This window comes from Podarcis melisellensis, assembly GCF_964234715.1.
Source record: "Podarcis melisellensis genome assembly, chromosome: 10".
Classification (NCBI taxonomy): Eukaryota; Metazoa; Chordata; class Lepidosauria; order Squamata; family Lacertidae; genus Podarcis; species Podarcis melisellensis.
The window spans coordinates 72,308,423-72,336,295 of NC_138542.1; the positions used below are offsets into that span (position 1 = coordinate 72,308,423).

The following is a 27,873-nucleotide window of genomic DNA, read 5'->3' on the forward strand; positions in this document are numbered from 1 at the left end:
GTACCACTGTAATGAGTATACTGAGAGATCTGAGAAGGGTTTTCATGTATGCAGACACCACTGTGAGAACACTAATAGCCAAAGGATGGAAGAGAGAGAATATACCCACGAAACTGGAATGGTAGGTGACATTATTGGATTATGTAGAATTGGCAAAAATGACATGGAGAATCAGGAACCGATCCGATCAGAGGTTCAGAAGAGATAAATGCAGATTATATTTAAAAGAACATTGTAATCATATCTTTGGCAGACTTGGAATGACTCCTGCAACGTTATACAAATTGTGGATATTGTGGATAAACATAAGGTAGATATCAAATAATATGCAGTTGATAAAGAAAACTTGGAACCTGTGATGAGGAGAGTGGAAGTCAATATAGGTGGAATGAATTTTTTTTATGTCTAGAAATGTTTTTTTAATCTATGTTAATTGCTTTGTTATGCTGTTGACTGGTGATATTAAAATCAATAATTTATTATTATTATTATTTAAAGGAAATGCCCGTGGAGGAGATTTCTAAGCAATTTGAGGATGTCTTACCAGCAGTAGAGCATATGCCCACACTGCCCAGGGTGGGCGCGCTCCTAGGGGGCACAGGGCACGGAGGGTGCCCTCCCAGGCCCGGGATATCCGCTCGGGTGCACGGAGCTGTGTGCGTGTTCTGCAGCTGGGGGCGGAGTGAGCCGCTGATGGCGGATGTTCAGCGCACCACCCACCTGTGACTCCCAAGCCTCCCCCAGCTGTCAAAATGAAGGGGGGGGGATGCCGCTGGCAAAACAGCGCAGCTCCCCCCTTCCCCTGGGGCACGCTTGGGAGTCATGGGCAGGTGGCGCGCCAAATTGTTGGGATATTCCGTTCCACCTTAAGTACAGGCATGACTGCTGTGTGTCACATGCTGTTTACACTCCAGCACAGCTTGCTGGGAACTTCCATTTTGTGTGTAGCTATTGCTTAAGCTGCTTGCTTGGATATGAAGGGGAGAAGACATGTTTTTCCTTTTGTCCTGATCTATGCTGAATAAACTGCTTGTAAATATGCTCATCACAGCCTCTTCCTACCACTTCTGTTGCGTAGTGTTTACTCTACTGAATAGAGCATGCTCCATCTTCTGAAACTGGGGTCGCTGAAGCTGCTCCAAGGACTGGAGATTGCCCAGCACATTGGCCAATGGGCTTGGGAGTCATGGGCAGGTGTGTTGTGGACAGTTAAGGGTTAACACTCCAGGAAGCATTCTGATTCGCTGGGTGCACTGCCCACATGACCCGGGCATTTTCCTTTGATCTGTGCTCTGTGGGGGCTGAGCTCTCTCTGGGAGCAGTCTGTCTGAGAATGTGAGCAAGGTAGTGTCGTTTTGTTAGACACAGAAAGCTGCGAACATGCAGCTAGATTCTGTAGGTCTTTCTTTTCTGTTTTTGTAAGCTTCTAAATGTATGGAAGTATGATGTATGGAAGTGAGAGCTGGACCATAAAGAAGGCTGATCGCTGAAGAATTGATGCTTTTGAATTATGGTGCTGGAGGAGACTCTTGAGAGTCCCATGGACTGCAAGAAGACCAAACCTCTCCATTCTGAAGGAAACCAGCCCTGAGTGCTCACTGGAAGGACAGATCCTGAAGCTGAGGTTCCAAGACTTTGGCCACCTCATGAGAAGAGAAGACTCCCTGGAAAAGACCCTGATGTTGGGAAAGATGGAGGGCACAAGGAGAAGGGGACGACAGAGTATGAGATGGTGGGACAGTGTTCTTGAAGCTACAAACATGAGTCTGACCAAACTGCGGGAGGCAGTGGAAGACAGGAATGCCTGGCGTGCTCTGGTTCAGGGGGTCACGAAGAGTCGGACACCACTAAACGACTAAACAACAACAACAAACTTCTAAATAAAGAGTGATAGATTAGAAGCACTGGTGTCAAGCTGAGTTATTAAAGATGCCACGTTGACACAGACAAAGCCATTCTACGCTGCGTGTGCTCCGACAACTGAGAAGAGTGGCAGTATGTGACATTTGTTGGAGTGGCAATAAATCAAATTTATTGCAGTGCCGTTGCAGCAGTCTCCATGGGTCAAAGGATTTACGACCAACAAACTGTAACAAGGTGGCACGTTGAATGCCACTCCTCTCAGCGAAGACACCCCGGGGTGGTCCGTCCCCACCGCAACACCCTTCCCCTGTGTCTCCCCAGCTCCAGTTTGTCTGCAGGACAGAAAGGACTCAGCAGTTGAATGACCAAAACATGGTTTATTGGGTTCAGCAGGAGCCAGTTTGCCTCACCATAACCCCCATGATGATAGGAGAGGGGCCTGGTGTGCTGGAGTTGGGAAGAGGCCATTCTTTGCCAGTTTTCTTGTCCAAGGATTCTCCAAATGTTGCTTTTCTGCTGCCAGGGGTCCTTTGCAGACACAGTCAGACAGCTGCTTTCACCTGAACGTCATCTTGCACATGTACCTCATCTTTTCTGAGCATGGTGCAATGTGAAATTTTGCAAAATCTGGAAGATATGAGCAAAGGTACATTTATGCACATGTGGTGGGAGTGTAAAGAATAAGAGGATTTTGGGATGCCATATATAATGAACTTAAGAAGATTCTTAAATTTTCATTCCCCCCCAAAAACTTCCTGTTAGGGATAATGCCCACTGAAATAAAGTAAAATCTGATACCCCTTTTCATGTACGTAACCACAGCGACTAGGATTCTAATAGCTAAGAACCGGAAAAGTGACAACATCCCCGCCGAAACGGACTGGCGAGGGAAAATGATTGGATGTTTACAACTCGCAAAGATGACAGGGAGAATAAGAAGAAACTCAATATAAAAAGTTAATAAAGATTGGATAATTTTAAAAAGAATACATTAGAAATTACTGTGATAATGCTAACCTCCTGGCAGACATAGAATGAACCATAAAATATAAAGAAAGTATGTAATAAAATCAGTTGGAAGAAATGGAAACTAAAATAATGATAATGAAATGTGTATAGATTAACAAAACGTAAAATAGCACAATGAAAGGAATCGGAAGTTAGTGTCAATGGTGTGTGTGGCGTGTTTATGTTGTAATATGTGTAGTGTATTGTTTGTACTGTCTAGGTTGAATGTTATTACTAATATGTAAACTTAAACCACAGAGCCTAGGGCTTGCTGATCGGAAGGTCAGCGGTTCGAATCCCCGCAACGGGGTGAGCTCCTGTTGCTCGGTCCCTGCTCCTGCCAACCTAGCAGTTCGAAAGCACGTCCAAGTGCAAGTAGATAAATAGGTACCACTCCGGTGGGAAGGTAAACGCCGTTTCCGTGCGCTGCTCTGGTTTGCCAGAAGCGGCTTAGTCATGCTGGCCACATGACCCAGAAGCTGCACACCGGCTCCCTCGGCCAGTAAAACGAGTTGAGTGCCACAACCCCAGAGTCGTCTGCAACTGGACCTAATGGTCAGGGGTCCCTTTACCTTTACCTAAACTGATTTTAATTGATGTATAATAAAGTTCATTTTTTAAAAAGAAGAAGATATGAGCAAAGTAAGGCAGACACTGTCTCTACCTACACTGCCCTTGACAGTGAATGCATATTTCGGTTGAGATTCCTGCATTGCAGGGGCTTGGACTAGATGAAACTTGGGGTCCCACCCAATTCTACGATTCTACGATTCACCCAGAGGACAATAATAATAATAATAATTTATTATTTATATCCCGCAAATCTGGCTGGGTTTCCCCAGCCACTCTGGGCGACTTCCAACAGAACACTAAAATACAATAACCTATTAAACATTAAAAACTTCCCTAAACAGGGCTGCCTTCAGATGTCTTCTAAAATCTGGTAGTTGTTTTCCTCTTTGACATCTGGTGGGAGGGCGTTCCACAGGGCGGGTGCCACCACTGAGAAGGCCCTGTGCCTGGTTCCCTGTAACTTGGCTTCTCACAGCGAACGAACCGCCAGAAGGCCCTCGGAGCTGGACCTCAGTGTCCAGGCTGAACGATGGGGTGGAGATGCTCCTTCAGGTATACAGGACTGAGGCCATTTAGGGCTTTCAAGGTCAGCACCAACACTTTGAATTGTGATCGGAAACGTAGAGGAGAAGTTCCCCTCCTTCCAAGCACTGATGTGCCCTGAGGAACAGAGTTTTGCCGGTGCTTATAGACAGGGATGAGGGAGAAATTCGATCCAGCTCACGTTTAAAAGCGAAACCATCACTTTCCAACGCTATACGAGAACCAAAACACAGCTATCCTTCGGAAATCACATTCAATCTGAAGCTGGCAATCCGGAAATTTCACAAAAATGCACAAGTGCGCATAAAAGCCAACGCATTGGTGCAAAGGATAAGTGCATTATATTAGGGGAGGTTGCTTGTGTGTGGGGGGGGAATATTGCCTTAGTCAAAACTTGCAGCCCAAGATGTGTTTATTGGGGGAAGTGTGCAGTGAAACACTAGCAGATTTTAACGAGGATTTTTTTTTTTTAAAAAGGTCATTGCAAATTGCTGTAGAAATGTGGGGACGGAGGTGAATTTGGGGGAATCCAGACAATGGACTAGATAGTCCCACTTTGGCCTGATTCACACACAGAGCCACGGGGGTCGTAGTTTAGTTCCCCCCTTTGCCAGCAGAAAATGATGAGACTGGCCAGAGTTGGTACACTTGACTTTTGATTAAGAAAGGAGTGAAGGGGGCTTGTGGGACACCTGCTCCCCACTTGTCCCTGGGGTGAGATCCTTGACTCCCAGTTGCCTGAGGACCTCCTCACCTGTTCTGGCAGACAGGTAGACGCAGCCTCCTTTTGTCGGAGTACCAGGTTCAGGCAAAACCACCTCTTTACTCCAAGGTGAATAGTTCAGTATCGAAAGATCTGCCCATTTCCAATATCCCTTCTGCAAAGATGATGACGGATATTATTGTTGTTGTTGTTGTTGTTGTTATTATTATTATTGTTGTTATTACTGGTATTTAATACGTATGCCACCATTCCTCCAAGAAGCTGAGGGATGCTTATATAATTCTCATCCCCCTTTAATCCTCACAGCAAGGATCTGGGGGTCTTGGTGGACCACAAGCTTAACATGAGCCCACAGCGTAATGCAGCAGCAAAAAAAGCTAATGCTATTCTAGGCTGCAACTGCAGAAGTCTGGTGTCCAGAGCAGAACAAGGGAAGTCATAGTCCTGCTCTATTCTGCCTTGGTCAGACCACACCTGGAATACTGTGTCCACCACAATTTAAGAAGGATACTGACAAGCTGGAAGGTGTGAGGAGGAGGGTGAAAAAGTTGATCAAGGGCTTGGAAACTAAGCCTGATGAGGAACGGTTGAAGGAGCTGGGTATGTTTTGCCTGGAAAAGAGGCAGAGGGCCTTCTCGGTGGTGGCATCCACCCCGTGGAACTCCCTCCTGTCAGATGTCAAGGAAATAAACAACTATGTAGAAGACATCTGAAGGCAGCCCTGTTTAGGGAAGTTTTTAATGTTTAACAGACCACTGTATTTTAATACTTTGTTGGAAGCCGCCCAGAGGGGCTGGGGAAACCTAGCCAGATGGGCGGGGTATAAATAATAAATGATGAGGGTGATGATGATGATGATGATTATCCCTGGTGCCCCTCTTTGGCTCTCTCACACCTCCCTGCTCCTGCCTTCTCTGACCCACGCCTTCTACCCTGTGGGGCTTTGGCAGAGAGGGGTCTGCAGGTATGGGATTGGACGTTCACCTTGTTGGGGTCGTGCATTCCAATCCAGATACCGCTCGGAAAATCCTCTTCGTCCTCCAGGGTCTGGAGGTGGCTGCTGATCATCGCACCCTGGGACGAGGAGAGGATGGAGGCCAGGTGTCCTCGCTTGCTGTAAGCCATGCAGTCCTCCTGAATTGGTCCGAGAAAAAGCAGGGCTCATTATTATTGGATTTGTAGCTCACTGTTGCATGCTTGACGAAGCCACGAATGGCACACGCTGCTCTTTTTTTTAAGTAGGTCTGGCATATGTCTCAGATTTCCCAGACATATTCAGGATCCGTCTGCCGGAAATAGCGCCGGGGAAGAATTTCCGAACATCATTTAAAAGGTCGGGGGAAACCAGGGCCTAGGGCAACCAGTGTAGATTTTTTTGGTGATTTTCCTTAAAAAAAACTTTGCCAAAACAAAAGCTCAACAGGCTAAATATACCCAACCTACTTATCTCTTTGGCTCGGGTGTGTGTGTGTGTCACATAACTCCATACCCTCCAACATTTCTCCGGCGAAAATAAGGATGTCCTAAGGAAAAGGGGACGTGGGTGGCACTGTGGGTTAAACCACAGAGCCTAGGACTTGCCGATCAGAAGGTTGGCGGTTCAAATCCCGGTGACGGGGTGAGCTCCCATTGCTCGGTCCCTGCTCCTGCCAGCCTAGCAGTTCGAAAGCACGTCAAAGTGCAAGTAGATAAATAGGTACCGCTCCAGCAGGAAGGTAAACAGCGCTTCTGTGCGCTGCTCTGGTTTGCCAGAAGCGGCTCAGTCATGCTGGCCACATGACTCGGAAGCTGTACACCGGCTCCCTTGGCCAGTAAAGCGAGATGAGCACCGTAACACCAGAGTCAGCCACGACCGGACCTAATGGTCAGGGGTCCCTTTACCTTTTAGGACAGGGGTCAGCAAACTTTCCCAGCAGAAGGCCGCTCCACTGTCGCTCAGACCCTGTGGGGGCCTGAACTATATTTGGGGCGGGGGAAATGATGCGAGAGCACCATGAGCCCCAGTGGCTGCTTACCTGTGTCTTGTGAGTGGCAGGGGCTGGCGGAGGTGGCGGAGGGACGTTGAGCAGCGCACAAAAGGGCTCCGGAGAGGGGCTGCTTAAAATGGCGGCTGCCTGAGGGCTGCTGCTGGCAGCAGCAAAGCCCAGCCCCCTTCCTCCTCTAGGCAGGGCGGGGAGAAGCCGGGGGGGGGGAGGAGGAGGCGCCGCCGCCATCATGGGAGAGGGAGGGAGAGGGAATGAACGCATGCGCTGGTGATCCACGTGGCAATTCCCAGACCGTCCACAGGCCAGATTCAGAAGGCAATTGTTCCTGATCCGGCGCATGGCCCTTAGTTTACCAACCCATGTTCTAGGAGGAAGGGACGGAGCTTCGGTGTTTAATGGGAAGCTGCCAAGTGGATTTCACCTGGTCATCTGCTAGTCTCAACCCTGCCCTGCCCTAACTTAACCTGAAACTGTTCTTAACTTGAGGTACCACTTTAGCTAATGGGGCCTCCTGCTGCCGCCGCACGATTTCTGTTCTCATCCTGAAGCAAAGTTCTTAACCCGACGTAATATTTCTGGGTTAGCAGAGTCTGTAACCTGAATCATCTGTAACTCGAGGTACCACTGTAGTTGTTTATTTTTTTGACATCTGATACGAGGGCATTCCACAGGGTGGGCGCCACCACCGAGAAGGCCCTCTGCCTGGTTCCCTGTAATCTCACAGTGAGGGAACCGCCAGAAGGCCCTCGGAGCTGGACCTCAGTGTCTGGGCAAAGATCCCTCCGGTGCCTCTCCTCCATTTCCCAGAGTTGTCGACCTTTTCCCAAGCCTCTGCCAAAATCGCTCTCCTCCCACGGAGACTTGGGAAGGAAGTTGCATGCCTGCCAGCCATATGTTTGACAGAGAGCTGCTGGCGGGTGTTCAGGGAAAGGGGAGGCCACCGGCAAAGCCACGCAGCTCCCCTACTCGCTGGGGCACTCTTGAGAGGCCATCGCCCTGGTGCAACGAACCACTAAGCTGTATGGGAAAGACGGCACTGGTTGTGAGGACGAAATAGGGCAGGGAGGACTGTGGACTCTGCCTTGGAGCAAACCATTGACCATATGGCCATCATAAGGCCGCTGTGTTTCTAACAAAGGCCTTTGCTTGACGCAGCTCCTCCTGCCTGACCCTTTTCTGCTCGCAAGCATCTCTCGAGACGAGTTTCGGTGCCTTCCAAGCAACAATAACATCCCTCTTACATCAGCCTCTTTCCAGGATAATTTAGTGCCGAAGACTCCATAGCAGTAGGCTCCATGCAGCAGCCAGCCGTTGGGACACTCAACCGCCTGGGTGCCTGTATGTGGGGCACAGAAACATAGTCAGGGACACAATACTGGAACGAGAGGGGTGGAAATAGTTTCCTCGAACTGAAGAATGGCAGACGAAAACAATGGACTATGCAGAATTGGACAAAAGGACAGGAAGGATTCGAAACCTGTGGGACCAGAAGATTGGAAGAAGTAGATGAACTATTTGAAAAGCAATTGTAGCCAACAAATTACAGTAGTAGGACCACAAGAAGTTTTGTAAGGAGGAATATATGAAGTGCTGCAAAGCAGATAAAGAATAGAGATATTGGTTATGAGTTTTAAACGCATAAGAAATGTATACTAAGAGATTAGATTGGAAAGTTTTCAGACAGGACTGATGGAAGTCAAAAATATTGAGTAAGATGTAAAAATATGTTTAATTACTGTTGAAAATGGTATGTTTAAATAAACCTATACACACACACACACACGAGTCAAGAATGACAGAATCGTGGCCTTGGAAGGGACCCCCCAAAGGTCACCTAGCCCAACCCCGGGCAGTGCAGGGATCTCAGGAGAAGCCGTGCTAGTCCTGGACCAGTAAATGGAACTTGAATCCTGGGGTGACTGATGGTTCCCATGTCTGGATAGCCTTCTCTCAGAGATTATTTAGCTGCGGTTCCTGTATTTCAGGGGGGTTGGGCTAGATGACCGCTGGGGGTTCCCTCTGAGCTCTTCAAATTTGTGATTTGTTTGCTTTGTGTAGATTCTGAGGGCTTTAGAAAGGGGGACTCACCTCGCGGGAAGAAGCCGGTGGCCAGGAGACCCAGGAGGACACAGTGGAAACAGGAGATCGGAGACATCAGGATCGGGACCTTGGGTGGTGGAGAGAGGAAGGAAGGAACAAGAGGAACAAAAGCTGAGATGAGCGCCTTCTGCAGAACGTCTATCCAAACCAGCTTGTCCTTCCAGCAACCTTTGTTTCCCTTTTCCCCGTGGGGAGCACCTGTTCTTTCAAAGTGCTTCCCCTGAGGATGCAAAAAGGGTGCGAAGGGGTTTCACTTGCCTGTTGCACGTCTCTCTCCATTGCAAAATGCCGTCCTTTTTAGGGAAAATGAAGCCACACAGGTGAATGAGCAAATGTTCCCCGGGTTGCAGACGTCAGGCACAACCGCTGTGGCTCAACCCCCAGCCAAGCTCAGGTAGTTTTTTTTATTTCAGGGCTTGCATGGTTGAGCAGTGCCCCCGGAGCGGAGGAAGGAAATGGGCACAGTGAGAACGCAGGAAATTGGATCCCTTCGTCCTTGCAGGTTAGACGACCAAACTAAGCGTGCCCAAGCTTAAGAAGTTCTTATAGCTTCTCCGATAACCTTTAGAAATCCAGGACATCTGACGAAGCTGAATGTTGGCAGACAGAGGACAGAAAGTCCTTCTTCACATGGCACAGAGTTAACCTGCAGAACTCCCTCCATCAGGAGGCAGGTTTGCCCGCCACTTGGATAGCTTTGAAAGAGGATTGGACCAATTTCCAGAGAAGGAGAGTGTGCTGGGTCTGTGGGTAACTCGAGTAACGCAGTCCAGGTCTGGCCCCGAATCTAAGGGTTCCACATGGAGTCAGTCCGACAGGGTCAAGGCAGGAAACCAGACAAGGTCAGGCACAGAATCACAGGCAGGTTCTGGCAAACAGCAACGTTGCTCCCACAACCTGGGGCAGGGTCCAGCAGCATTTTATCTCTGTCGGGGTAACGGCCGGTCATGGTCCCCCGGCGACTCACCTCCCTGTCTTGCCCAAAGGTGAGCACTCCTCCTGTGAGTACTCAGGTCTCTCCTTCTCTCAGACCTCAGTCTCTGCAGCTTGGGAGACATTGGTGGGTTACTAGACCCAGAGGCCGCCTCAGCCTCTCCTGACCCAACTGGTAGTGGAGCAGCTGTAAGTGATGGCCCAGCTGGAGGTAACAAGGTCATCCCCACATCTGGAGCCAGCTGGTGTTTGTTGCCGGGTGACCTGTGCAGACTGGGACTCTTCAGGATCAGGCCCCAGATTTGGTTCAGCTGCCGCCTGAGGCACAGGATCCGGTGCAGACTGAGACTCCTCTGGTTCCGAGTCTGAGCCCGAGTCCCAGGCCATCACAGAGAGGGCTCTCGGTGGCTCCTAGCCAGGATGCCTCCATGATCAGAAGTAGCAATGATTGCGAGTATCAGTTTCTGGAAACCGCAAGAGGGGAGAGTTGATCGCTTCTGCCTACGCAACTGATGGCAGTAGTTGGCACCGGGTTGTTGGCACCGGGTTGGCGAAGGCTGAGTTAATATGAGCTTGATGGTTTGCTCCATGACACACAGCAGCGGTGGAGAGCCTCTGCTGTCGCTGGAATACAACTCCTATCATCCCCAGTGCCGGATTTACGTATAAGTTAAACAAGCTATAGCTTAGGGCCCCTCTCTCTTGGGGGGCCCCCAAAAAAATCTAAAGGGAAAAAACCCCTGGATGTACATTTCCAAAATATAAGGTAAAAAACAAATAAAATAAAACCTACCTACAGCAACCGTGTTTTGTGTTGTGTAGGCTCCTATGATGTAAGTCAGGAATAGGCAACCTTTGGCCCTCCAGAAGCTTTGGCCTACAACTCCCATGATCCCTAGCTAACAGGACCAATGGTCAGGGATGATGGGAATTGTAGTCCAAAACATCCGGAGGACCGAAGGTTGTCTATGCCTGATGTAAGTCATGGGCCCCGCCTGCTAGCCTGCTCCCTAAAATATCAGTGGTTTCCTCCTTTCTATATATAGGGTGCCTGCATTCTGCATGGACTGGTTGCATGACAACATGTGCAAATGGCTTTAGATACCTATTAGGTTCATAAATTACCATATAGTATATATTCAACACAAAAAAACGACCGTTTGTTGTTGACAAAGGACAGCTGGACATATAAAGGGCCCCATTACCTTCAGGAGCTTAAAGGTAAAGGGGCCCCTGACCATTAGGTCCAGTCATGGCTGACTCTGGGGTTGCGGCACTCATCCTGCTCCAGTCTTGCTACCTGCAGCGACGAGACTCGTTTCGGTGACCCCTGTTTTTGCTTCTATGACGCTAGGAACCTAAATCCAGCCCTGATCATCCCCGACCATTCACTGTGTGAGTTGCCAGGGCTAATGGGAGTTTTCAGGTCCAACCCCACTTGGAAGATACTAGCTTCCCCCATACTTGCCCTAGATGGCAAAACTCACTGAATGTCCCCTAATGTCAGGCCCCCCTCCTTCTCCTGAACCTTCCCAAGAACAGGAGAACAGTATAGATTTAAAACAGTGGTTTGCAGATGGGCACAGTTCAGAAGCTGCACAGGGGAGAACCTGAGAAATATTGGAAGATGAACAGCAGGAAGAAGCAGCAGGGGGGAGACAGCTGACAGACTCAGTGTCTCTAGAAAGCATTCCTGATCCCCTCTCTCCCAGGACCAGGCATGCATTGAGAGTAGGAGAACAGAAAGCTCCGAGGCAGAAAGCTCTGATTTGCGGGCGCAGGGGTGACGTAGAATAAGGATGACGTAGAGGGGTTGGCCTTGGAGCAACACCATCATGGCTTAGAGACTACATTCCTTTGTCTCTCTGTGTGAACACTGAATAAATTACGTGGTAAGGCCTCTTCGTGTTATCTGCTTTTTCGGCTGCCACCGGGGGAGGGAGCCTTGACACTGTGGAGTTTGGAGTTTATAGGGTTAAAACTCCTTGGTGTCCTGTATCTGGGGAGGGAGGGGCCTGACGCAGGGCCACACGTCAGACGCTTTGTCCATCTGTGTCTGTGAAAAGCTACTTTCACTTTAGACACAGACCTTCATCTGACCTTGCTGACCTTCTCAGCATGAACTCTGGAACTGTGCCTGATTCACTTGAGCCAGCCACACCATCCCCTATGACCTCCTCCCCCTCTGACCTGCTACGCCTTTTAGGCCTCACAGCTGGTTCTGCAGGCGAGGATGGCTCACTCCTGGGCTCAGACTTGACAGAGATCAGGGACTGGATCACAGTGGCAGAGCTGCGTTTCTCCGCCAGGGTGGTGAGATTGAAGGAAACCACCCTTGCGGAGAAACGCAGCTCTACCGCTGTGATCCAATCCCTGATCAGTGCAGCCACCTCCCACTTGTGTTTAAGTGTAAAGACACCACCCCTACCAAAAATATGTCGGAACTGTTGGGATACTGCCAGGGAGACATAGGCCACCACTGCCTCCACGTCGTCTCCGGACGTCCATCGACCTCCCGTAGATACAGTATCAGCAATTAGCGACATGAGCTCCAGAAAATAGCCTTCCACATTCCAGAACTGATGCACGCTCTATCAGCAGATAATGCACAGCGAAAGTTGCACTCAGGAGAGCATTATTTACAAAGTTTATTCAGCGTTGGTCAGAACAAAGAAAAAAACATGACTGCCTGCTTTCGTGTTCTGGCGCAGAGAGAAACGAAAGCAATAGGAAACATAAACATCCTGTGAACAGGAAATACGCAGACTCTGTGACTCACAAAGCCTGCTCCCTTTTAAGGTGGAACGGAAATATCCTAACAGGAACCTCCATACGACCGAGCTGTAATTGCTACTCCTCCACGTATCTTCGGAACCCATCCAGGCTCTCCTCTGACGGTGATTAATGACCTAAGCCTTTGAATGAGGCTTCAGGCACACTCTCCATTGCGCAGAGTACTCAGACAGCAGCAGGAGGAGCCGGAAATATGTGCTACATTGCTACTTTATTTCTAGCTACGTAGGACAGAAAAGAATATGCACCTGCTCTCTGTGAGAGACAGAAAACATCAGGAAAAGAAACAGGAAACCAGTATCATCAACATGCGTCTCCCATCTCCCGTGAGACTTCCAACTGTCTGGAATGTCAACAGAGTTCTGTGACTTCAAGAACTGCACAGTGGCACAACAGAAACCTAACAAAATAATTGCAAAACAACCCAGGACAGCAATGCAACTGTGTGTGAGGAGGAGAGATTCCCCCTGCCCAACCAAACCCAATTGACTAAATTTTGCAGGAAGGGGAGTCTGGGAACCGAGGCAGTGAACGGTGATGAGAGGTAATTGCACCTTGCAAAGTTCTCCTTGCTTTGGTTTTTAATGGCTTGAGGAAGTTAGTGGCCAGATTGCAAGCTGGTCTGGGGACTTTAGGTCCCCTGGTGCATGGCGTGACTTCCTGATGGCATCATGTTTCTGAACCATGAGCAGCCGATTGGAGATAGCCATCAGTAGACGGCTCCCTCTCATCGCACAATGCTATCAGTACACGCCGCAGCTGGGGTAATCTTTGTGCTGCAGTTCTGTGAGATCCTCTGCAAGATCTGGGATGTTTGAAAAGGGTTCCCAAAGTGGGAAACGTGAAGCGGGAGAGAGCCAGGATGGTGTGGGAATCCAATGATATCAGTGGGAATCCAATGATAACTGCACTTCCTTTGTAGACCAGCAAATTCTGGAACCATTTTGCAGTTTCTCGTCTGAGTTCTTTAAGAGGCAACTAGATCCTGCAATTAGTTAGCTATAAATTTACCTCCTAGATCCTCTAGCCCTACAAAGGCCCACTCGGCTGCATCCATCAGTGCAACTGGTACAGTTAACCAGTGCCACATAATCACCCGTTCCACTTGGGCAAGAGCCTTCACCAAACCCCTTTCTGTGCCTGCTAATAATAGTACACCTAAAAAAGCATATACCTGAAGGATTCCTGAAGGCCCAGCATACCTGAAGGAGCATCTACACCCCATCATTCAGCCCACACACTGAGGTCCAGCTCCGAGGGCCTTCTGGCAGTTCCCTCCCTGTGAGAAGCAAACTTACAGGGAACTAGGCAGAGGGCCTTCTTGGTAGTGGCACCTGCCCTGTGGAACGCCCTCCCATCAGATGTCAAGGACATAAACAACTACCTGACTTTTAGAAGACATCTGAAGGCTGCCCTGTTTAGGGAAGTTTTTAATGACTGATGTTTTAATGTATTTTAAATCTTTTGTTGGAAACCCAGCCAGATGGGCAGGGTAGAAATAATAAATTATTATTATTATTATTATTATTATTATTATTATTATTATTATTATTATACACGGGTGGTTCTGTGGGTTAAACCACAGAGCCTAGGGCTTGCTGATCAGAAGGTCGGCGGTTTGAATCCCCGCAACAGGATGAGCTCCCGTTGCTTGGTCCCTGCTCCTGCCAACCTAGCAGTTGAAAAGCACGTCAAAGTGCAAGTAGATAAATAGGTTCCAGTCCAGCGGGAAGGTAAACGGCGTTTCCGTGCACTGCTCTGGTTCGCCAGAAGTGGCTTAGTTATGCTGGCCACATGACCCAGAAGCTATACGCCGGCTCCCTTGGCCAATAAAGCGAGATGAGCGCCGCAACCCCAGAGTCTTCCGCGACTGGACCTAATGGTCAGGGGTCCCTTTACCTTTTATTATTATTATTATTATTGAGAAGCCCACCCAGTTGTTCGGGAAGCTGGTGCAAGTTTTAACCTTGCTTTTAGCCTGTTGCCATTTTAACTTTCCAAAGTCTTAAATTATTGGCGTTCGTTCCAATTACGGATAATTTTATAACTTTACTAAAAAATAAAAATAATAAAAGCATTAGGCAAACTCATGGAGGAGAGGGCTAGGGATGGACACGATGGCTCGGCTCTGACCTCTGCAGTTGGAGGCAGCCATGCTTCTGAATCACAGTTTCTTGAAACAGCAGGAGGGGAGAATGGTCTTGTGTTCAGATGCCGCTTGCTGGTTTCCTATTGGGCATCTCTGGCTGTTAGAATTCCTGCTCCATGATTGCAGTCATGGGATTGTTGTCTATCACATGACGGTGTAGGTTTTGACTCCACAGAGTGGGAAGTGACGGAGACAGGATGTTTGTGTTACTGTGTTCCGTGAAGTGGGACAATGTCCTTTGTTCTCTCTCTTTGCTGTCTGATGCTAGAGAGAGAGGGAGGGAGCCATGTTGCAGTGCTCCGTGTGTGTTTATATGTAAACAAAGCAGATTAGCCAAAATGCTGAGTTGCTGAGGTCTGTTACGCAAGCTGCGAAGACGCTGCAGATCCCTAAGCGTGCCGATGTCTGTTGGCATCGGTCGCTGTGATGTTTGGAAGTGAAGAAACCTTTTTTTTTAAAAAAATCTTTTTATTAAGTTTCAGTTACAACATCAAAGAAAGAAAAAAAGAAAACCAGAAAAGAACACAAAAGACAAAACAACAATTTCAAAAAGAAAAAGGGAGAACAAGAAGAAAAAATATCCACACCTAACACCAGAGAACATCAATCTCTGTTACAATTCTATATCTTATTCTTTAAAACTGTATATATTTAGGTATTTAGATCTTTCTTCTACACCCCTGTTGACCTCCTTCCCTCCCGATTTCGGGCTTCTTGATGAAAGGAAATTTTCCATTTTCTGCAGCTAGTAATTATGGAAGTGAAGAAAGCTTTTGAAGCTCCCGAACGATCGACCAGGAGGGAGAGAACATGCCGGTCGGGCATGTGTCTCTGTCAGGGTCCTACTCGAGTGTAGGACGAGCTCCCGACACTGGCCACTCACAGTGAGAACATGACACTGGACCAGAGGGGGCGGTGGGCCTGATCCAGCAGGCCATTCCCATGTTCTCATGGATTCGCTTCCCTTCCAGATATGCTCAAAGAAATTGATGTGGGCTGTGTCTGCCTCTGCAGCTGACAGACCCCTCTGGCATCCCTGGCAGGCAGCACTACGAACAGAGACAAGGAGACAGAGGCAGGCATGGAGGAGACTTTCTTTATTGATTTCCTATGAATGTAGGAGCTGCTACAGAATTGGGGTGGGATGTTGCAGTTGGGACAGAAGGTCTTGGGCCTCCATGGAAGGGCCTTAATCCCTGTTCTCCAAGGCACTCATTTTACCGAACGCTTGTCCGAAGACCCCGACACCGGGATTTTACAGATGTAATAGTTCTCTGCCTCGCAACTATCGTCCTCCCAGAACATGTATTCTAGAAAAACAGGGAAGGAGAAGCATTAGAAGACACTGCCCTTCGTCACCTCCTCCTGACTCATCCTTCTAAACTGGGAAACCAAAATGGATCAGTTGAAAGAGGGGCTGTCCCGGGATCAGGGAAAGTAGAATCAGAAGGGATCCCTAGGGACCCCAAGTCCAACCCTTGCAAAGTTAGTTTTGACGTGCTTTGCTTTCTTCTTAGCAAGTAAGTAAATGGGGGCTTCTTGATCGTGAACTTTTAAAAATCAGTTTGACGTTATAGTCCATGCCCACTTAATTTTGCGTATTGATATAATCTGATCTAAACTGAATTTGTAACTGATCATTTTTTTGTGATATTATAAATATTATCTATTAAATTTGTATAGCCACAGATATATTAGGTATATAGGTTAACCTGCCCACTTAACTGGGAGGGTTAAGATTTGAATGGATCTTCTTTAAAAATTGGGCATCTTTTAAAGAAAAAACAATGCACACACGTCTCATAAGCCTCTGAGTTGAGAGTAATAGGGAGCAGGGTTCAAACTGGTATACAAATTATGATACCACGGCTCTTTGCCGGTCACCCTGAATACCTTTTGCAGTACAGTGGTGCCCCGCAAGACGAATGCCTCGCAAGACGGAAAACTCGCTAGACGAAAGAGTTTTCCGTTTTGGAGGTGCTTCGCAAAACGAATTTCCTATGGGCTTGCTTCGCAAGACGAAAATGTCTTGCGAGTTCCTGCGGGTTTTTTTCCTCCCCCCTTTTTTCTAAGCCGCTAAGCTGCTTATCCGCTTAGCCGCTAAAAGCCGCTAATAGTGCTAATCCGCTAATCCGTCAATGGGCTTGCTTCGCAAGACGGAAAAACCGCTAGACGAAGAGACTCGCAGAACGGATTCTTTTTGTCTTGCGAGGCACCACTGTACTCTGTTCCTGGCTGTGTCCTACACAGCTATGAATGTGAAAAGAAAATGCTCCGAGCTGTATATAAACTGAAATTTTGCATTTGAGTAGATTTGGGGATTGTGGAGTTAACTCATTAAACTTGGCCTATTCAGGGTTTGCGACCATGTAGACACTGCTTTTGGCTAATAATTGCCACACTCTAACTCAGGGGTCCTCAAACTACGCTCCGCAGGCCGGATGCGGCCCGCCAGGCTCATAAATCTGGCCCGCAGGCCGCCCGCTCAGTCAGTTTCCGTGCGATGAGGTAAACCCGGCGCGGTGTTTCCCACAATGCACCGTGAAAGCAGGCTCAGTTCGGCCATGCCCCCTTCCCCTTCCCACTATCCCGTAATCCATTGCAGGGAGATGGGAGCTGTAGTGTCGGCGATGTTGTGCTCAAGGGTTAGATATCAACGAGGATAGGTTTGATCAAACGAAGTGTCAGTGATGTTACGCACAAGAGTTAGAAACAGGTGACAAACGCTGGCACCCTGTCTAACTCTTGTGCGTAACATTGCCGACACTTCGTTTGATCAAACTTACCGTTGTTGATATCTGCAGGAGCCTGGCTAAAGGAACTTTAAAGACTGAATCTTCCTTTTGGACACAATTGGAATGAGTTCTCTCTTTGTGGCTTCTGTAGTAGACCTTGTACCTGGCTCTCTCAATTTTTGGATTATCAATATAAGATTTGGAATTAGAATGGTTTGGTAGTGTTTTATGTGCTGCTTACTTTATACTGGCCAGGTAAGGCCAGCAGCCCCGTGGAGAGGCGTCCGCGTTCCTCTCGCTTCTGACTGTTGGGGGTCCTTCATCGAAGACCTCTCTCCCGCCAAGTGCTCTTCACTGGCTGCAAGGCAGGAGGCAGCGAAGAGGACCCTCGGAGCCTCTTATCTTTGTTTATGTAACTGTGCAAACCAAAGGCTGTGTCTAGTTGCAGTGGGACAGCTCGATCTCTCCAGCGAGAGTCTGCTTTGCCTTCAGCACTGAAGTTGGCGTTCACTGTAGGCCGAACTGTGGTAGTTTTCTCCTTCCTGCATCCCTCCCCCCTCCCCCCCCTCTCTCTCTCTCTCTGTCTCGTATTCAGTAGTGCTGTGTAGTTCTTGGAGAATGCTTTTAAGTGCATACTTGCCCATTTCAGCAGTGACCTTGAAAATCAGCGTACACTGGTACCTCGGGTTAAGAACTTAATTCGTTCTGGAGGTCCGTTCTTAACCTAAAACTGTTCTTAACCTGAAGCACCACTTTAGCTAATGGGGCTTCCTGCTGCCTCTGCGCCGCCGGAGCACCATTTCTGTTCTCATCCTGAAGCAAGGTTCTTAACCCGAGGTACTATTTCTGGGTTAGCGGAGTCTGTATCCTGAAGCGTATGTAACCCGAGGTACCACTGTATAAAAGTTCAAATTGGTCGTACTTGGCACAGATCCTCTCTGATGAACACTTGCTACAACTAGCAGTGACAAATATGGAACCGGATATTGACCATCTCCTTAGCCAAAAGCAGGCCCATACTTCCTATTGAAATACTCATAAGTTTATGTTTATTAAAATTGTTCTCCATTTTAAATTTTGTGTTGTTTTTCCTGTTTTTGTGAGCACTAGAAATAAAATAAGTGCACTGTGCATAGGAATTCGTTCATCCACCCCCAAAATAAATATAGTCCGGCCCCTAACAGTGTCTGGGGGACAGTGAACCGGCCCCCTGTTTAAAAAGTTTGAGGACCCCTGCTCTAACTTGTGAGTCGCAAGTCATGCGGCCACAGACAGTATCTGGTCAGTGATGTGACCCAGTGGATCCCTTCCAACTCTACAATTCTATGACTTGCTGCTTCTATGCTAGCAACGCAGAACTTTTCATTTTTCTTTTAGGAAACTTTTATCTTCATTTCATACAAACCTCATGGTCCCCCTTACTACTCTGAGTTGTTCTGGAGGAATTCTAAGGCTGTTTTGGAGAAAGACAGCCCAGGTCTGGTGGGGGGCATAAATAAATTTCACCCAGTGACAGGAGAAAGGTTGAAGATTCCCCACCCCCTCAGAGGACAATATACAGTACTGCTGTTTTGTGGTGAGGGCTCCAGGAGTCAGAAGGAAGCAGAGTAGGAGCAACTATGATATCTGGGGAGAACCAGAAATCTGCAGACCAGATTTGGCCTACTAGGTTTCCCATTTAGCCTACAAGGTCATGTTGGCCAAACCAGGTCCACCTCTCCTATCCCTGTTATCATGTACCATGTCAGGTGAGGAGCATGTAAAGATGTCTAACCCTGTCAAAAGTTGGCCCATAGAAGTGAGGGGGTGAGGTGACCATCCCGTCCCCATGTCTGATCCAGTTGCCCACCTATGACCCAGTCTAGCTAGTCTTCCTCCTAACCAGCCTGGTCAATCTGCCACAAAATGTCCCGTGAGGTGGACACAGTTCTTGGATTCACATTGTTGACTCTGTTTTCTTTCTTTCTTAGCAGGCAAAACATGAATAACTTGTTATCAGAAGCATGGAAACAAGGTTCAAGGAAGCTCTCCCAGAATCCCCATAGAACTTAAGATCCTGGAACCCTCTTCCTCACCTGCGCCGTACAACGCGATGCAGAATTCTTGTTTGTGAGAGGAGGAAGGCTGTCCAGGCCCCCAGGGCATATAGTCGACCACAGCATTATCGGTCCATTTCCACACTATAATCTGTGGAGACAGCCAAAAGAGACAGGGTCTCAGCTGAGGAAGAAGGAGGGCCCTTTGATGTCCTCCCTAATTCTCAAGCAGAAATAAAACATTCAGACGCTCAGGACCCCAAACCTATTTCAAGGAGGAGGAGGAGGAGGAGGAGGAGGAGGAGGAGGAGGAGGAGAAGAGTTTGGATTTGATCACTTTATCACTACCTGAAGGAGTATCAAAGCGGCTCACAATCCCTTCCTCCCCCACAACAAACACTCTGTGAGGTGAGTGGGGCTGAGAGACTTCAAAGAAGTGTGACTGGCCCAAGGTCACCCAGCAGCTGCATGTGGAGGAGCGGAGACGCGAACCCAGTTCACCAGATTACGAGTCTACCACCCTTAGCCACTACACCACACATACAAGTGGATAGCTCTGAGGATAAGAGACCACCAAGACTTCTGTGGCCCACACATGGGGCCATGTCAGCCTCGGGCAGCAGAATCTACAGGAGCAGCAGAGCGAGCCTCCAAGGAACAGCAAGGACTCTTGGGATGGGAGGCAGGAGAGAGCCCGTCCCTCCATGTCCCTGTTTCCTTATTTGATCCCGCACCATTGATCTTGGAATGTCCCGCTTTTCCTTAGGACATGGGTAGGCAACCTAAATAAGGGACGCGGGTGGCGCTGTGGGTTAAACCACAGGGCCTAGGACTTGCCGATCAGAAGGTCGGTGGTTCGAATCCCTGTGATGGGGTGAGCTCCTGTTGCTCGGTCCCTGCTCCTGCCAACCTAGCAGGGGTCAGCAAACTTTTTCAGCAGGGGGCCGGTCCACTGTCCCTCAGACTTTGTGGGGGGCCGGACTATAATGGGGGGGGGGATAAGTGAATTCCTATGCCCCACAAATAAACCAGAGATGCATTTTAAATAAAAGTACATATTTTATGGGCTAATAGCCGTAAATAAATATAAGATAAGGTTAAAAGCACACATTCTACTCATGTAAAAACATGCTGATTCCAGGCGCGTCCGCAGGCCGGATTGAGAAGGCGATTGGGCCAGATCCGGCCCACAGGCCTTAGGTTGCCTAGGTAAAGTTAAAGGGCCCCCTGACTATTAGGTCCAGTCGTGGCCGACTCTGGGGTTGTGACATTCATCTCCTTTACTGGCCGAGGGAGCTGGCATACAGCTTCTGGGTCATGTGGCCAGCATGACTAAGCCGCTTCTGATGAACCAGAGCAGTGCATGGAAACGCTCTTTACCTTCCTGCCAGAGTGGTACCTATTTATCTACTTGCACTTTGACGTGCTTTCGAACTGCTAGGTTGGCAGGAGCAGGGACCGAGCAACGGGAGCTCACCCCATCGCGGGGATTTGAACCACCGACCTTCTGATCAGCAAGTCCTAGGCTCTGTGGTTTAACCCACAGTGCCACCTGCGTCCCAACAATAATGGGATAGGATGTCCCTAATATCACAGGAGACATGTTGGAAGGCATATGCCAGTTAGCGAGTGCATGACAACCTTAAGTCCAGTGTGTATTAGCTGAACAAGCCTTAGGAACTTTTTTGTTTTAAAGGTTGATGCAGCAGCCATGAAATTCAGAGCTCTCGTCTTCTGGACTGCTCCTCTGTGTGCTTGCAGGCTGATGTTTCCAGCCAGAGGCAAATGAAAAGCAGAGGCTGCCCCCTTTACTTACCTTTCCACCGCGTTTGACTCTGAACAACCCAATCCAGATGTGGAATCCAGGGCCTTTGCCTTGTATTATAACACTGGCTATATACCTGTGCTCTTCCCAGTTAAGGATGGAGGCCAGGTGGCTGTCAGTCCCAAACCTTTGGCAGTCTGCCTGGGAGAGAAAAGAATAAGGGGTTTTACCCTGCAGGTGAGGGAAAGCTGCCTGGTTGCATCGAGCGGCTCCTGTAAGATTTCCCAAGCAGGATTGTGCAAGGACCACAGCACAACGATAATATTTTTGTGTAGATCACTGTGACCTCATAACCATGGATGGATCTGCAGTACCAGGTGCCAGGGATATACAAAGCAGTGTGATCAAGACAGTTATTGGTTCTGCTTCTCTCAAAGATGGCATCTGAGGCCAGAAAGAGAGATCCGAGGTGGGGAATAAATGGAGGGCAGGTGTACTTAGAATCCTTTCCCTGGTTCAACAGGTGCTCTTTGTCTGCTTACTAGGTGGAGGTGAAACTCTCCCTTTTGATTCCCCCCAATTTCTCATTTTTCCAACATTAAGTTTAGCGCCACCAGATTTCCACATCCCTTTGATTGGTTTATTAAAGAAGAAGACCCCGTGGAAATTGTTTGATTTCTCCTTTTTTATTCCTCCTTTCTCTATTTTGGTTCCCCCAGTTTCTCCTTTTTGCAACCCCACATTTCTACATCAGTTTGGGGGGGGGTGGTGTGTTTTTTTTTAATCCTCATGAAAATTCACCAGCACTTTATTGCAAGTTTCCTCTAAGAAACCCCCCTTTTTTTTGCAAGTGTTTTCCCCTAATATATTGTATTTTTGTACATCACCAAGCAGGTCTTATGCACTAGTGATCACTAGAGATCACTAGTGAAGTTCTGCATGGGTGTGCCTGTCTGTCTCTCTGACACCAAACATGGTTTCTTGAGGAATTTGCAACACGGGGCTTCCGAGAATCTCTCATTACCTCTGCATCATTCCAGTTCCGCTTCACTTTTCTTAATAAATAACAATGTCCCTGAAACCTGAACCAATTCTGAGGGCAGCCTGATGCTTCTGTGCCTGCCAGAAAAGAGGGAAAACATTATAAAGGTCGGTTTGGGGAGGAGATCTCTACGAGATGAATCCACAATCCAGATCATTAGCAGGAGGGGGATGTTCACCCAGGACTGAGGCTTGAAACTGGAAATTCCGGCTGACAAAGAGCCTTGGTTGGCAAAATATTGCTCAAAAAAAGATGTGCTAATATGCCTAAATTAAAATGTGAAGTTACAGATAGGTAGCCGTGTTGGTCTGCCATAGTCAAAACAAAAAAAATTCCTTCCAGTAGCACCTTAAAGACCAACTAAGTTAGTTCTTGGTATGAGCTTTCGTGTGCATGCACACTTCTTCAGATACACGAGATGGACTTCCATTTCATGCGGCTCAATGTGGTGCCTTCCATAGTTCCAGTTACAGATAGGTAGCCGTGTTGGTCTGCCATAGTCAAAACAAAAAAAATTCCTTCCAGTAGCACCTTAAAGACCAACTAAGTCAGTTCTTGGTATGAGCTTTCGTGTGCATGCACACTTCTTCAGTTACACTGAAACGTTTCAGTGTAACTGAAGAAGTGTGCATGCACACGAAAGCTCATACCAAGAACTGACTTAGTTGGTCTTTAAGGTGCTACTGGAAGGAATTTTTTTTGTTTTAAAATGTGAAGTACTGGATGGAAGAAAAATCAGTAAGGAAAGATAATAAGAATATATAGATGACTTGAGAAGGCTGTAGAATGCACAGATTATTGTAAATTGTATAACGTGAAGGAAATCGAGTGGGGGCGGAGGGAAGTGGGAGGAAGGAGAAAAGAATAATATGATGGATTGAGGAAATATAAACGTAAATGTATGGGGAGATGGGGAGGAAATGGTTTGGCTTTGGTACATTTGTATTGTAATGTAATAGGTGAAAACCAATCAAGAAGGAAGGAAGGAAGGAAGGGAGGGAGGGAGCCTTGGTGCCCCTGTTTCGTCCTCTGCTTCATGTTTCAAATCTATATTACTAGGATTTGTAATGCCTTTTCTCCTAAGGTTGGCTTTCTGCTTGGCTTCTCCCAGTCCAGGTTTGTGGAGCCCAGTTGGGATGTACCTTGTAGAAAGGAGCAGGCAATCAGGAAGCCCCAAATGGAGAGGTGGAAGAAAGTGATGCGTCCCATCGGCACCTTAGGAGAGAGAAGAAAAGAAGAAGAGACTCCTGAGATTTGTGAAATGGGATTGTGCATTTTGTTGTATCCTCTAGATCTGTCATCTATTGTTAGGAAGGTTGCTCAGTCCCTGCTCCTGCCAACCTAGCAGTTCAAAAGCATGCAGTGCAAGTAGATAAATAGGTACCACTCCGGCGAGAAGGTAAATGGCGTTTCCATGCACTGGTCTGGTTCGCCAGAAGCAGCTTAGTCATGCTGGCCACATAACCTGGAATCTGTATGCCGGCTCCCTTGGCCAGTAAAGTGAGATGAGCGCCGCAACCTCAGAGTCGGCCACGACTGGACCTAATAGTCAGGGGTCCCTTTACTAGATCTGTCATCTGTTGATAGAAAGGTTATGGGTGGCAGGCCAAAAGAAGAAGTCACCTAATGGAGTTAATGGACAACAAGTCTGCAGCAGACAAAAGGCAGTCCTTGTTCGCACAACTCGTGATGAAAACCCCCTACTTCAACGTAAGGAAGGCTACTAACTGAGGAGCAGCTTCCCAGCTGTGAGAGATGGGATGGCAGCTGTTGGGAAGACCAACTGCTTATTATTAAGGCATGGAGAAAGTGGAGAGGGATATGTCTTTCTCATCACACTGGAACTCGTGGGGATTAAACGGATCCGAATGTTGGAAGATTCAGGACAGATTCAAGCAGTTCATCACTAAACTATGGAACTTGTTCCCCCAATAGGATTAGACAAATTCACAGAGGCCAAGGTTTTTGATGGCTATTTATTCTGATGTTCTACCTCGCCTGTCCAATGCCACAATATGGCACTGAATACCAGTTGCCGCAGGAGGGGATGTGCTGAATAAATTTGGTTTAGAATTTATTGGACTCCACTACTCTTGCTTAGAAAGAAGAAGAAGAAGAAGAAGAAGAAGAAGAAGAAGAAGAAGAAGAAGAAGAAGAAGAAGAAGAAGAAGAAGATGATTTTGGATTTGATATCCCGCTTTATCACTACCTGAAGGAGTCTCAAGGCGGCTAACATTCTCCTTTCCCTTCCTCCCCCACAACAAACACTCTGTGAGGTGAGTGGGGCTGAGAGACTTCAAAGAAGTGTGAGGAGCCCAAGATCACCCAGCAGCTGCATGTGGAGGAGCGGAGATGCGAACCCGGTTCCCCAGATTACGAGTCCACCGCTCTTAACCACTACACCACACTGGCTCTCAAGGGACTGTCTACACCAGGGGCGCCCAAACTATTTTTCAAAGAGGGCCAGATTTGATGAAGTGAACATGTGTGAGGGCCGACCAAAGTTGTTGAGCTTTTTTACATTTTTTAAAGGGTTTTACCATAGGACATATACTGCCACGGGGGCCAGATTAAGCCTCTGAAATGGGCTTTGGACATGACTGGTCTGCAACAACACGCTGCTGGAGGATGTGAGAAGGATCTTACATTCAGGGCCGTCTTAACCATAAGTGTCAGGGGTGCGGGACACCTGGGCGCTGGTCTCTCAGGGGCGCCAGGCCAAGAGTCTGGGGCCCAAGAGTTGAGTCTGGGGAAGAGCCCACCCGTCGGTCGGAGCGCTGTGGGAGGATCGTCTGCTGCTCTGCACCATGAATTTGGGGGCGACCGAGCCAGAGAGATGCTGAGGCGGCCAGCCACCTCCGTCCTCCTGAACGCCTGGGACTGGGCAACCTGGGGGCGGCGGTGCCAGGCAGATCTTTGCACCCCAGCGCATATGCTTAAGACAGCCCTGATTACATTATAGCATGTGTTATATGCACGTAACTGATATCAAGGCTTCTTATAAATGTCACACAGCCCATCATTCTCTCAGCACAAAACCCACGTTAATTTTCAGCACTACATTGTGCAAAACGAGGAGCCAGTTTGAAGAATTGTGAAATTGCAATAAAAACACAACAAGATAAATTTCCCTAGCACAAGCGACGCTTGGGTAAGGGGCTACTTATATTTCCGCAAGTGACGTCACCTTCAGCGTCTTACTCCTGTGAAAATGGATGGAAATATCTATTGCAAAAATATATGGCAATTACAAATTTATTTATTTATTAATATATATATATTTAAAAGTAAGCATGAGATCACATTATGAAGAATTGTTTCCCCCCCCCTAATTTCCGTTAGTCACAGCAAATCAAAAGGGTTTCTTTTTCAGAGAGAACCAGACGCCACAGACAGACAACAAGAACACAAGGAAATCACCTTCATCATCTGCTGAGGGGCTTTCTAAAGGTATCTGTGTGGGTGCTGGCCCTTCCTATGCAAGTTACTCACCTGGTGGCCCATTAGGCTGTATTGTCCAGAGAGAGGGGAAGGCTTGTCTAAAGGATATGATATAGTCCTGAATCTTTCATAAATGAGCAGGCAGGGAGCCGTGAGTGCATGTGGCCCCGTCATCAGGAAGAACTACTGAACCCAAAAGCACATCTCGGCCATTTGGGAGTTCCATGGCTGAGCAGTGATCCATACGGAAACTCGGGAGAAGAATGACCAGAAAATATCCAGCTTCGAGGAAGGATCTGATAAACCATGTGCTCAAAATACACCCTTGCCACTTCTGCAAACATCTTAACATACCCTCCAACATTTCTCCGATAATAATAGGGACATTCTCTAGGGACACCAGGAAGTTTCTTCGGCGTTTGATCTCGCTGAACACCTAGGCACCAGGCACACGCCTACATTGATCGCCTTGAGCCAATTGCAACCTCTCTGCCAAAACTCCCTTGCCAAATTGTTGTAAAGAATTTTTTTTTGCCTTCCACAGATAAATGGAAAGAAAGAAAAGTTTGGCTGTAATCTGCCTGGAGCCCCTGTCAGGGAAAAAGGCAGAAAAGAAGAGGAAGAAGAGGAAGAGGAAGAGGAAGAGGAAGAGGAAGAGGAAGAGGAAGAAGAAGAAGAAGAAGAAGAAGAAGAAGAAGAAGAAGAAGAAGAAGAAGAAGAAGAAGAAGGATGATGGTGGTGATGATGATGATGTTTAGGAACATATTAAAGAGTAAATCCTGTTGAACTCAGTGGGACTTGAGTAAGAATGCTCAGGACTGCAGTGTAAGGCTGGACAGTCTTTACCCAGTTACCTGGGAGTAAGCTCCATTGAACATAGTGGGACTTACTTCTGAGTAGATAGTGTAAGACTCCCTGTACAATTGAACAGTCCCTGCATTTTTGCTAAGAAATGTCTGGCTGTGGAAGCATTGCAATATAAGAAATCAAAATGGATTGCTTACATTCCCTTCAGAATCACAGGAAGGGCTTTTTATGACAGCTTCAGTACGTCCTTCATTTGGTGGAGGTATTTTCTTCTCAGTAGAAATGGGACTCGGTTTTTGCACCCACACACCACTTTGTTTCTGTTGATCTTTTTCCAGCTCTGATTTTATGTTCTCCACATTTCCACGTCAGTCTGCATTATTTTTAAGTCCTCGTGAAAATTTGTTGATATTTTGGTGCGAATTTCTCCCAAAGCACACTTTCTTTCCCTGTGCAATTTTGCCTAATATACTCCCCCCTGCAAACCAATTTTACCTGATAGAAAGCATAATATATATACTTTTTTTTGCATATTTTACCCCAGTGTTTGCATTTCTGCCCACATCGTGTGGCTGGAGTATCGCATTCCAAAACTCAGACAACTCTGGATTTTGAAGGACGGTTGTGTTTTGGTTCGTGGGTTGTTTAGGAAAGTGTAGATGAGTGTGATATAGTAGTCAGAATGCCTGGCCAGGACTTGAGAGAGACCCGAGTTCAAATCCCACACTCGCCCATGAAGCTCACTGCCTCTCAACCTAACCTAGCTCTCAGGGTTGTTGCAGGGATCAAATGAGAACTCTGCACACCACCTTTAGCTTGGTGGAGAAAAAGGTGGGATATAAATGTGGTAAACAAACAAACAAACCAGGTAGGTTCATCTTTAATTTCAAACTGAGCAGAGTCTCTCTGCTCCCCTAGCTGCAGGGGACTGAAACAGCTTGCTGTCTTGAAAACATAAAGACATCGATTGATTCCACCTGCTAAGTCCCATTTCTCTGTCCTTCCTGGTACCTAGCTCACTGCTCAACCATGACAGCATGGAAATGGACATTATCTGACTTTGATTTGATGTTGAAACACAGCGGTCGCTTCCAGCATTGGCACCAGAGGCAAACAAGAGCACCCACCTTCACCTTGAACCCCTGCAAGAAAGTCTGAGTTCTCTAAGAAAGGAAAGTTGTCATCATTTCTAACAGACACAGGGATGTTGAGTACACTGCAAAATGGGGGGGGGGGAGAATGGGGATATTTTCCAAAGCTATCCCATTGATGATGACTCAGATGTAGAATCTGACGTTGACAGTGACATGGAGAACACTGAGGTGAGTTCCACTGATACAGTGGAGGGCATGCGCCTGATGCGCAGATCAGAAGGA

At 47.6% G+C, this 27,873-nt stretch overlaps 2 protein-coding genes across 3 annotated transcripts in view; both read right to left on the reverse strand.

Annotated features, from left to right (window-relative positions):
• Positions 1-2,220: 2,220 nt before the first annotated feature.
• On the reverse strand, positions 2,221-9,155 carry LOC309378806 (struthiocalcin-2-like). The gene is made up of 6 exons (XM_081927492.1): positions 9,055-9,155; positions 8,785-8,863; positions 7,938-8,032; positions 5,696-5,845; positions 4,742-4,865; positions 2,221-2,490 (listed from the first exon to the last, which is right to left on the reverse strand). Exons 1-6 carry the CDS (start codon positions 9,073-9,075, stop codon positions 2,420-2,422), a joined length of 540 nt encoding a protein of 179 aa, XP_081783618.1. The 5' UTR covers positions 9,076-9,155; the 3' UTR covers positions 2,221-2,419.
• Positions 9,156-15,748: 6,593 nt separating this feature from the next.
• Positions 15,749-27,873, reverse strand: part of LOC309378808 (C-type lectin BPL-like) — a 29,546-nt gene continuing 17,421 nt past the window's right edge. The window contains exons 1-5 of one of the 2 annotated variants that reach the window (XM_081927495.1): positions 23,392-23,495; positions 22,232-22,326; positions 21,259-21,408; positions 19,482-19,593; positions 15,749-15,981 (exon numbers count right to left, since the gene is read on the reverse strand). In XM_081927495.1, the coding sequence (XP_081783621.1) occupies positions 15,884-15,981; positions 19,482-19,593; positions 21,259-21,408; positions 22,232-22,326; positions 23,392-23,458 (522 nt within the window). In that variant the 5' untranslated portion in view covers positions 23,459-23,495 and the 3' untranslated portion in view covers positions 15,749-15,883. Of the gene's footprint in view, positions 15,982-19,481; positions 19,594-21,258; positions 21,409-22,231; positions 22,327-23,391; positions 23,496-27,873 lie in introns of those variants that run through there. The other variant, XM_081927494.1, reaches the window with a different exon arrangement.

Bases quoted from the DNA above. Each gene is read 5' to 3' on its own strand.
- LOC309378806 (XM_081927492.1), bottom strand. From the start codon at position 9,075: ATGGAGAGAGACGTGCAACAG. The intron at 8,864-9,054 runs GCAAGTGAAACC...CCACCACCCAAG, and splicing joins TGGAGAGAGACGTGCAACAG to GTCCCGATCCTGATGTCTCC. The intron at 4,866-5,695 runs GTGAACGTCCAA...TCATCTTTGCAG, and splicing joins GAATGCACGACCCCAACAAG to AAGGGATATTGGAAATGGGC.